General features: G+C 45.4%; 1 protein-coding gene and 1 long non-coding RNA gene across 29 annotated transcripts in view; one reads left to right on the forward strand and one right to left on the reverse strand.

Annotated features, from left to right (window-relative positions):
• Positions 1 to 3161: 3161 nt before the first annotated feature.
• LOC119563976 lies at positions 3162 to 5852 on the reverse strand. The gene is made up of 2 exons (XR_006286534.1): positions 5152 to 5852; positions 3162 to 5098 (listed from the first exon to the last, which is right to left on the reverse strand). It is a non-coding gene; the product is annotated as an uncharacterized LOC119563976 (long non-coding RNA).
• A 174-nt stretch (positions 5853 to 6026) lies between these two features.
• SRRM1 (serine and arginine repetitive matrix 1) overlaps positions 6027 to 11345 on the forward strand; it is a 29115-nt gene continuing 23796 nt past the window's right edge. For 15 of the 28 annotated variants that reach the window (XM_043532101.1, XM_043532103.1, XM_043532111.1 and 12 more), the window contains exons 1-2: positions 6331 to 6530; positions 10524 to 10613. In XM_043532101.1, the coding sequence (XP_043388036.1) occupies positions 6510 to 6530; positions 10524 to 10613 (111 nt within the window). In that variant the 5' untranslated portion in view covers positions 6331 to 6509. Of the gene's footprint in view, positions 6531 to 6672; positions 6728 to 10523; positions 10614 to 11345 lie in introns of those variants that run through there. The other 13 variants (XM_043532102.1, XM_043532105.1, XM_043532106.1 and 10 more) reach the window with 5 other exon arrangements.

The raw sequence follows: 11345 nt of genomic DNA on the forward strand, positions 1-11345 counted from the left end.
GCGTGGGGCTGCTTTTCTTTAAAGATAGACTTTAAAAAACAACTGAAATGTTGCAATCCATAATGTAGATTACAGACTTTGGCTTTTTTTTTTTTTTTTTTTTTTGAGAAAAATAAATTTTAAAAGCAACCACAAGCTATTTGGTTTTGCATGAGTGACTCTTGTGGGTGTGCAGTAATTCAACAAAAATTTCCCAAGGATTTTTTCACAGGCCCACTGGGTGCATACACAGAAGCTGCATTGTTACAGTCTCTATGGCCTATTGTTTCCATGATCTACATGTTAAACGTCCCTAAACATTAGCTAACAGAGTAGACAGCAATGGTTCAGCAGAAGGCGGTGTAGCCTATTGATCTAATAATTCACCTTGTGCAAAAGCCCCTATATAGCGATGCACATCATTGACCCCATCCTTCAACTTGCCCTGCCTCGGTGTTGTAGCACAAGCCACACACTGGAATACCCAGGCACAACAGAGGGTGAACTGACTATACAGTATTAACGTCTGAGTCTGAATTCACTCGGTTCGGTGGGTTTAAATTACGCCCATGGCATTGTATTAAAAGAGAATGTTTTGGGTTAATACAGACTTGCGTGTAGAGCTGGCTTTAAGCACAAAAAAAGCTAGTGACCAGTTGGGGTCCACTCTTCTGAGGGCCTTAAGAAAATTTGCAACTGGCAGGCCAGCTTGACTTCTCCTTCTGGCACAGAGATAGGAGAGGAGGACACTCTGATCTGATAAGTTTCAGAGTAACAGCCGTGTTAGTCTGTATTCGCACAAAGAAAAGGAGTACTTGTGGCACCTTAGAGACTAAAAAATTTATTTGAGCATAAGCTTTCGTGAGCTACAGATCACTTCATCGGATGCATCTGATAGTGATCTGTTTTGGCAACTTGTGGCTCTTTAGGTACTATAAGGCCAGCCCTGCCTGGCAAACACTTTGTCATTTACAAAGGGGTGTTACTAATTAAACTGATCAAAGAACCAATTTTGAAAAGGAATTTTTAAAAAATGCAAAGCCTGAGATTTTTAAAATAATTGTCCATGATTTAAATCTGACTGCAACTCATTTGTAATTCTCCCCACCACAAAAACTCCACTACTGTCACAAGTCAACCTGACTCCCCTGGGTGCTTCAGTTTAAAACATGCAACCAGAAAAGACATTAGGCTGATTGCTCTACAAACAAAAGCTGGTGAATATTTTATCCTGAGCCAGGACTCGGAAAGGTACATTGTTACATTGCCAACACCACCTCAAAAATGTGAACTGAGTGTAAATGATGGAGAGATGAGTCTGCAGACTGCCTGGAATGATAGCTTGGACAGGTGTGAATTGTCCATCTAGCCCAGTATCCTGTCTCCCGATAGTGGCCGGTACCAGATGCTTCAGAGGGAGTGAACAGAACAGGGCACTTAGAGTGATCCATCTTCTGTTGTCCAGCCCCAGCTTCTAGCAGTCAGAGTTTTAGGGACACCCAGAGCATTAGGGTTGCATCCCTGACCATCTTGGCTAACAGCTATTGATGGACCTATTCAACTTTTCTAACTCTTTTTTGAACCCAGTCATACTTTTGGCCTTCAGAACATCCTCTGACAACAAGTTCCACAGGTTAACTGTGCACTGGGTGCAGAAGTACTGCTTTATGTTGTTTTAAATCTGCTGCCTATTAATTTCATTGGGTGACCCCTGGTTCGTGTGAGATGTGAAGGGGTAAATAATACTTCCTTATTAACTTTCTCCGCACCATTGATGATTTTATAGACCTTGATCATCTCTCCCCTCAGTCGTCTCTTTTCCAAGATGAACGGTCCCAGGCTTTTTAATCTCTCCTCACATGAAAGCTGTTCCATCCCCCTCATCATTTTTGTTGCTCTTCTCTGTACTTTTCCCAATTTTTATATATCTTTCTTTGAGATGGGGTGACCAGAATTACACGTAGTATTCAAGGTGTGAGTGTACCATGGATTTATTTTGTGGCACTAGGATATGTTCTGTCTTATCTATCCCTTTCCTAATGGTTCCTAACGTTGGTTTTTTTGACGGCTGCTGCACTTTGAGCAGATGTTTTGCAGAGAATGATCCACAATGATTCAAAGATCTTTTTCTTAAGTAGTAACAGCTAATTTAGACCCCATCATTTTGAATGTATAGTTTGGATTATGTTTTCCAATACGCATTACTTTGAATTTCATCTACCATTTTGTTGCAGTCACCCAGTTTTGTGAGATCACTTTGTAACTCTTCGCAGTCTGCTTTGGATGTAACTATCTTGAGTAATTTAGTATCGTCTACAAACTTTGCCATCACACTGTTTGTTTCTTTTTCAATAACATTACTATGCTGGTAAAAGCCTAGTCTAGCTACAGTTTGCTAAACTGGAATAAGCTATACCAGTAAACACTTTTATACTGGGATAATTGTATCTACACTGGCGAGAGGGAGTTAAAGCTGCAAACTCTTTAGGATAGACAAGGCCTCACTACTCTACTTGCTCCTAGGCAGAAGCTATAACATTCTTCATTTTAAATACTTTACTGAAACATAACTACAGACAAGACAACCCTTCACAGGCAGGGAAAGCTTTAGCCAGTGTAGTAGCATCTTAGACACCAATGCTGTAACATGACATGCAAGCTATGTACAGAAACAAGCCTGGCAATTCTTTGGTCCCAGAGTGAAAATAAGTAAGCAAACACACTTAAAAAACCCCAAACTACAACCATACAGCTACAACCTCACCGAATGAATTCGCAAGCAAGCTTCTGCAAGCCAGCTTTTGTTCCTTTTGCATTGTTCAATTGACTTTTTTTTTTAGCAGTGGGTATGTAGCGCCACCTAGCATCATCCTTCTATATGACAGGAAGCAGCTACCCTATATTACAGGCAGTATTTCCCTACAATAAGGGATGGACTCCACAGCTTTGCACAGTTGCTAATATCGCAGAAATTTGTCCCCATTCATGGTTATAAATAAGCTTGGCAGAATTCTATTTTTATTTTTTTAATATATAATTTTTATGAATAATTTCAATGTTTATTTTAAAGTGTTTTTTCAACTTTCATCCATTTTAAATTTTCACAGCTGTGGGAAATTATAAAGGGGTTTAGACAATGGGAAGGCAGTTGATAGACTGACTAATGACAGAAGATGCTGAGATTCAAAAAGTTAAAGCTTTATAACCATTAAAACACAAATGGTCAACATCATAAGACAAACATATGCAAAGAAATATCTTTAAACAAAGCTTTTTCTTTCTTTGCCTATTTGTAATTTCTATTTCTAATATATTTTCATTGGTTGGTGTGTGTACAGTGAAATCGGCATTTATTGACATTTACTCATAAAAAATCTAATCCTTTCAATCCTAGTTACAAAGCTACTTACCGCTGCTTCACATTATCAAAGTGCTGTAGAAACGTTAGCTGATCCAGCAGAATAGTATCTCCAGTCTGGATGTATGACATGCTGGAAAAGAGACTGTCAGTTTGAAATCTAGTTTTTCCCTCCTCTTTTTCATAGTGTCTGAAGGCCCACACCTGCCCTTGAGTCCCTGCCAAATGTTGCGGTTTTACACACACACTCACTCGCCTGGTCTGTTTCAGCTAAGTGCCAGCAAATGCACAGCAAAATCCAACTGAAAAACTCCAGTTTTGTTCTCTTTAAAGATATACAGACTCCGTTTTTATCGTGAAATGATTTTTATAGTGGGGGCGCTGAAGGCAGAAACCATGTATCTGAGTGGTTGTTACTACATCAAGCCAAAGGGTGTGGCAGCACCCCTGGTTCCAGCACCCATGTACAGACTTAGTTTTTTATCTAAAAGAAAAACATAACCCCTACCCCCAATTTAGACGGGAGTGTAATTTTTAAATAGTCTTTTTAAATATACAACAATATGAACATAGCAATTGTCACAGACTACAGATCTGTCTAATCCAGTACCCTGCCTTTGACTGTAGCCGTTACCACCACCTTCACAGGAAGCTGATGCAGTCAGATGTTGTTATAAACAACCGAGAAAGTTTCTTTCTAATCCCAATCAGATTGGTTTATTTCTGAAAGCATGAGGGGGTTTTATCCCTTCCAAAATTTGTGTTTTAAATCTGTATTATTTTCTATTGTAACTGTTATGGTAACTTTTTGACATTGACCTATTCTCTCCCATATATATTAGATAATTTTGCTTTCAAAATATTGCTCTCTGTCAGTACAAATAATGAAGCAATGGGAAAACTGGCTACCATATGTTCAGATGCTCTCTTCCTCTAGAGGCTGGAAGCATTTTGCAGACGAGCCAGTTTAAGGGTTTGGGGAGCAAGTAATTTCCAGCAGGTCACAGTTGCTAAAGACATAAGGCCTGAAAACAGTCTCAATCCTGTTTGATCCTTGAGTGGCTCTTGACTTACAGTGCTGTAATGACAGATGGTTGAGGTTGCTATGCCAGGACGTGACAGTGGAGTCCATGTGGCGGGAAGACTACTGCTTAACATCAACCACCAAAGGGTTCCTCGTCACAGACCCTACTGCTCGCCCGTCTGGCTTCAACCTGCCATGTCAGCAGGGGGACCTTCTTAACCGATTCCGGACTGGGCAACGCCTTCGTGCAGCCAGCCAGCACCGTTGGGGTCTTGGAGACAATCCAAGCTGTGGCTGTGGTGCAGACTGAACAAGAATATGCGTTGTCGAGGAGTGCCTGCTCACCAAAGTCAGCAGTGAGCTCCACTGGGCCGCTAACCACGCTACTGCCTGGCAACTATGCAAATGCTAAATCAATCAATAAGTTCCTGATGCACAGCAGAGGGGAAGTGGAGCGACATTGCTTTAGTGGCTGATAGGCAAAAGAGCAAATACGGGGGCGGGAGGAAGACTCCCATCCCACTCAGGCTTTGCCTTCGCTACAAAAGGGTGATTTTTCCCAGCTGGAACAGGGTAGTGGATTGGGTTGTTTTCCCCATGGAGCTAGGCGCGTTCAGCACTAGACCCCTTCCGCGTAAGCGTTCCCCAACGCGGGTTGGCCGGGCTAAAGGATGCACTTTCGGGGCTAGTGACGACAGCGCCTGTGTGTGTGTGTTGGGGGGGTAAGTGGGGAAGACCTTGCCAGGGCAGGGAGGGGACCTGTCCTGTTAAAGGTGGGGGCGGGGAAGACCTTGCCGGGGCAGGGAGGGGACCTGTCCTGTTAAAGGTGGGGGCGGGGAAGACCTTGCCGGGGCAGGGAGAGGACCTGTCCTGTTAAAGGTGCGGGCGCGGAAGACCTTGCTGGGGCAGGGAGGGGACCTGTCCCAGAGGAAGCGGGGGAGGGCCCTGTCCTATTAAAGGTGGGGGCGGGGAAGACCTTGCCGGGGCAGGGAGGGGACCTGACCCAGAGGAAGCGGGGAGGGCCCTGTCCTGTTAAAGGTGGGGGCGGGGAAGACCTTGCTGGGGCAGGGAGGGGACCTGTCCCAGAGGAAGCGGGGGAGGGCCCTGTCCTATTAAAGGTGGGGGCGGGGAAGACCTTGCCGGGGCAGGGAGGGGACCTGACCCAGAGGAAGCGGGGAGGGCCCTGTCCTGTTAAAGGTGGGGGCGGGGAAGACCTTGCCGGGGCAGGGAGGGGACCTGACCCAGAGGAAGCGGGGAGGGCCCTGTCCTGTTAAAGGTGGGGGCGGGGAAGACCTTGCCGGGGCAGGGAGGGGACCTGACCCAGAGGAAGCGGGGAGGGCCCTGTCCTGTTAAAGGTGGGGGCGGGGAAGACCTTGCCGGGGCAGGGAGGGGACCTGTCCCAGAGGAAGCGGGGAGGGCCCAGTCCTGTTAAAGGTGGGGGCGGGGAAGACCTTGCCGGGGCAGGGAGGGGACCTGTCCTGTCAAAGGTGGGGGCGGGGACGCAGGCCCTATACCCGTGAGGGGGCTCCTAGGAAGCGCGGAGTCGTAGGAGGCAGATGCGGCGCGGCAAAGAGGGGCTGGGGGAGGGGCCGATTGCCTCGCTGGGAAAGGGGCGGATGAGGCGACACCAGCTCCACCGGCCCCAACTTCAGTCGCCAGGCCCCCTTCGGCGCATGCGCAGTCGACTCCAGAATCACATGACCACCTGAACCCAAGCACCCCACCCGCGACCCAGTGTGCGCGCGCATTACAATCTTCCCTTCGCTACCGCGCTGGAAGGGCAGGTTCCACCTCTGGCGCCGCGAGAGCCCACACGCTCCATGGTCAGCCTCCTCATTGGCCGGCGCCCGCCGGATAGACCCTTGAACCCTCCTCCCGTAGTCCCGCCCCTCCATCACGGTGCCTTCTGATTGGCTTAGGGTGGAGCGCGGCCCGCCCTCTTCGCCGCGTCCGCTGATTGGCTGACGGCTAGGGGGCTCGCGGTCGCGTTGGGACCCGCCCCTTTCGTTCTGTGTCGCGCGACTCTGTCTCTCATCTCGCCGCTTTTCCTCCTCCCCGCGGTGAACGTGAGGGAGGGAGAGAGGAAGGGGTCCTGCGGGCGCGGTGCACGCCGGGATAGGGAGTGCTCTGCGGCCAGGAGGAGGCAAGATGGATGCGGGCTTCTTCCGCGTAAGTGTTCCCCTAAGCGGGCCGGTGGAGCGGCCCGGCCGGGCGAACGCGGGGAGCCGGGCTGCTGGGAAGCACCGCGACGGGCGCTGCCGCCGCCGGGTCCCCCTGCGAGCGCGGCCCTGCCTCCCTCCTCTCCCGCCCTGCGCAGGCTCCCGTGAGGAGCCGCGGCGCAGAAAATGGCGGCCGGAAGGTGGTCGGTGCGGTTCGTTCCACCCGGGGGGGCGAGGGGACGGTGTCATCGCGCGGGGTGGAGGGGGGGGTGTCTCTGGGGTTGGGTAGGTTGGAGGAGGGAGGGGCCTGCCCTTTCCTCTGGGGCTGGGGGGTGGGATGCCCAGGGAGGGGGGGCGGCTCTTACCCCCTCCCCCCGCACGCGCACACTCATCCAAAGGCCGCGCTGAGGCCGCTACCTCCAGTCCAGGGCCTGCGCCGCCAGGAGGAGGCGGGCCTTTCCGTGCGCCAGGCCCTGCTGCCCCGCGGCGCCATGTGGGCCGCCCGGGCCTGGTGTCCCGCGGGAGGGCGAGGAGTCTCCCTCCCACGCCAGGGGCCCGGGCCGGGACCCGAACTCTGCTCGCCGTGGCCGCTCTGGAGTCCGGTTCCTGAACCTCACTCTGCGCCCTGCTGGGTCTCCTCATGGCCAGGCACTCTCTTGTTTTGGTTATGCGCTGGAGACTGTGCTGGACAGCCCTCCCCCTGATAAAGCTGGGAAACTTTATTTATAGCGATACCTGGGACGCAGCTGCCTTTTCACTATGAGATGTTAGGGAGAAAGTGGCACCGGAGGATCTAAAGGCCAAAATCACAATCGGGCAGCAGAAAACAATTAGATCTATTTTTCCCCCTCCCCCTTGGGGCGGGCGGGAACGGATCTTCACACATGTAATGGTCTAGTTACTTAGCAAGTGCCAAGCATTGGAAAAAGGTAAATGATAAGAAAATGGTTATTCTCCGTGTTTGTTCATGTTGGCTTTTGTCTTTGCTAAAACAAACACTGCAAGAGAAAATGTCTGGAACATCATATAAAACTTAAACAATAACATATCCAGGGTATATTTATCCTTCTTCCTTTCCCCCATCTTGTTAGAATTAACTTGTTTTCTGCATGGGACTAACATATGAGTTTTATGTATGCCAGAAGCTATCATGAGAGTAGGTGGCACTAAAAATATCAACTTCAAATCCTTCCCTATGCAAGTTCTCCAGGAAGTATTAATAATTTAGCTTGGAGGAAAGACTCCAAAGCAAAGGCTGTTTGATTGTGTATGCATGGTGCTTTAAAAACACAAGAAAAGGTTATTTTTGCCTCAGGGAGCGTACAGTCTAAGGGCATGCTCCTGCAGACACTGGACTCTATACATTTACTAAAAAGAAAAGAGTACTTGTGGCACCTTAGAGACTAACCAATTTATTTGAGCATAAGCATCCGATGAAGTGAGCTGTAGCTCACGAAAGCTTATGCTCAAATAAATTGGTTAGTCTCTAAGGTGCCACAAGTACTCCTTTTCTTTTTGCGAATACAGACTAACACGGCTGTTACTCTGAAACCTATGCATTTACTGCTTCACAGAGAGAATTGGTATGCCTGGTCCTCTGGTTTTGCAGAGTTTGGTTCAAAGTCTGATGATTCAAGGTTTTTCCGAGTGATGTGTTTGTACACACACAATTTTTGTCAGAGAGTACTCAAATAATTACAGTGAAAATACTTTTTTTGTAAACACATTTTTAGTTTAAAAGCAGGTTAGCAGTTTAATGTCTTCCTCAGAGCAAAGAGGACTGTTGTTATTGATAATAATCTCAGGGTGTTACATGTTCTCAATGCAGTGTGTACAATTTACAGATTGGCTTCTTCATTGAAATGCAGATTGTACCATTCAATTTCAAATCTCTCTTGGTGACCAATGCTGCTTACCATGCCTTGTGAACAAACTTCTCGGCTATGGGGCTGAGCAAAATTCCAACTGCTTTTTTCTGTCTCCTATAGGGAGAGAGGAGGCAGGGAATCTTATTTCTATATGTGACTGCAGAATCTTGAATATTTGGGTGATATGACAAATATGCTAAATTCAGTTTTGACTGAAGTGGGAACACATCAAACATGGAAGCACTGTGGATAGTCTTGTATTCAGATGTATCTTAATCCGTGAAAATAAATGCTAGCCCCTAGGATTTCTGTTCTTCAGAATTAGATGAGTACATTAGGAGTTATAGGCCCATCTCTGTGTGTAATGACTTCATTTTATAGCATCTTATCTTGCCGACACATCTGAAGGTGCTTTTGTAAAAGATGCACAATTTTACAATACGGTCTGCAGTGCCAATTTAATAACTGAAAGCAAGCAAAAACAAATGTGCTTTTACTTTTTTGATTTAAAGTGCCAACATTCTTATTTCATGTCTCTGGGCATAGAGTTAGAGAGATGGTACTAAGGTTGAAGCAGTATAGGACTGGTGAGCTTGCAGTTCAGGATCAGATTAATTCAATTTATGTTTGCATAGGAAAGAGTGACTAGAGAGCTTGGATTAAATTCTAAATGGCTTTAAATCAAGTGGATGGAGTACCTTAATGCAGCAAAAGCTCCGTATACTTGCTTGCGCTCTAGTTCCATCCCAAGATGTATGCTTGGACCAGTATGTTAAAATAAATAGTTACCATATTGTAATGTATGGAAAGGTTCGTGTATAAATCCCTCTCTTTTGAATCAGTTACAGTGGTAGCTGGTTAAATAAACTTTGAATATGAAAACATAGTTAGTGATTCAAGACTGAACAAATGAACAATATTTCGGAACCTTTGGTCTCAGCAGACTGAGCTATATTAACTTTTGTTGCATCATGTTTTTTAAAAAAATACAATATTAGGACCCAATCCTGCAAATTCATACTTTCATGTGTATGAAGTAAATGGAACTATTTATGCAAATGTTGTTTCCAGGATTAGACTCAATCTCTGACTATACTGTAAGAAATGAACTATAGTTACACTATACATGAAAGTGTACAGCATTATAAATGACTGATTCAATCATCAAAGCAAGATTCCCCTCTTTATAACCTGTATCTTATTACATGCAAGATTAATGAACTGTGCAGGGTGGTGGTAAATTTCAAAGAAATTTCACCTGAAGCTTGAGTAAAGGATTGAGTGTTTGTAATCTTCTGTGATAATTTCAGTGTATAATGTCATTTCTGAGGTTTTAGCTCTAAGGCTGGGTCTACATTCAAAAGTTAAGTCGACCTGTGTATGAAAAGTCCACTCCCCTGAGTGACAGATTTAAGCCGACCTAACCCTCAGCATAGACATCTCTTTTTCCCTGGACCTAGCTACTGCATCTCTGGGAGGTCAATTTAACTACACTGGCAGGAGAACCCCTCCTGTTTTTATAGTGAGTTTCTACACTTGTAGCGCTACAGTGTCTGCAGCTGCCTCTGTAGTGCTTCAAGTATAGACAAGCCCTGAAAATCTGATTTAAAACCGAATCTATCTTTAACACCAGATTTCAAGAAGAAAATGAGCACTTGAAGTTATTAAAAATAATGAGGGTACGGGTGAATAGCAGTATTAAAAAGATTTCACCTTTGATCTATACCATAAATGCTCCAGTTTTTTCCTTCTGCTTTTTTCTGCTCTTGGACAGAAAAAACTGAACTGATTCCTGCTGAGCAGATCTCTTTGAGAAGGCTGTATACTGCAACTCAAAATTATTTGACAACATTGTGCATGCTTTTAGATTTGCAAGTACTGCACCATGGTGAATTATATGATTTAAGTGTCAGAGTTGTGAAACCTGATTACCATCTTCAGTAGGATATGACGATTGGTTAGTGAAGTGGAATGCTTCTTGAAGATGTCTGTACAGGTGGTACAACTGAATATTTTTTAATTGCTATGCAGTTTGTCAAAATTGTTTTTAATGCAAATATATGGCAAGGGACCAGTGGTAGACTAGCTGTGGAACAAAGTTTGATGGCATACTCACTAAAATCTTTCTATTATAGGGAACAAGTGCGGAGCAGGACAATCGCTTCAGCAACAAACAGAAGAAGCTCTTGAAGCAGCTGAAATTTGCAGAATGTCTAGAAAAGAAAGTAAGTTGAGTTTATTTATTTGGGCAGGATGGGTGTGGAATAAAGTAAACTTTTAAGATGTGACAACCCAGATGCACAAGACAAAATTCTGAATGGCTATCAATGATTTGTATAGACATTGGAGGGAAGTCAAACACAAAAATACATGTATAAAAATGATGTTCAGGATATCCAAATGCATATTAAAGTACACCCTTTAAAAGAGCACACGGTATATTTATAATATTAAAAGGATAGTGCCAGTAAGCGTTGGGTCCGAATTTAGGGTTTGGCTTTAAAAAACAAGGAACAGAAAACCAACTTTCAAGGTGACCAGAGAATATTTTCAAAAGTGACTTGTCTCTAGATGCTTTTACAATATTGCCCAAACTGTTGTCTTGATATTTTTACATTTCAGCTGAGTGTCTCTCTCTCAAAAAAAAAAACAAAACAAAACCAGAAAAACAAACAAACTGGCAATACCTACTTTAACTGGTGGTAAAACTGATGCACTTGCAGTGTGTCCTCAGTAGGAAGAGAGAGAATGCCTAGAGAAACTACATTGTAGTCTGGGGCTAATGATGATTTTGTGTGCTGGGGAAATGGTTCCTCTGAAAGTTGGCAGTAAGTAACCACCCATTTCTGTTGTCACTACAGCCGACAATGGGGTTTCAATAGTTTCTATTGCTCATGTGTGCCTACTTTGTGGATGATAAGGCTGGCGAGTCCACAGGCAGTGACTGCTGCAGTAGG

The sequence above is a fragment of the Chelonia mydas genome, chromosome 19, assembly GCF_015237465.2.
Source record: "Chelonia mydas isolate rCheMyd1 chromosome 19, rCheMyd1.pri.v2, whole genome shotgun sequence".
NCBI classification, from domain to species: domain Eukaryota; kingdom Metazoa; phylum Chordata; order Testudines; family Cheloniidae; genus Chelonia; species Chelonia mydas.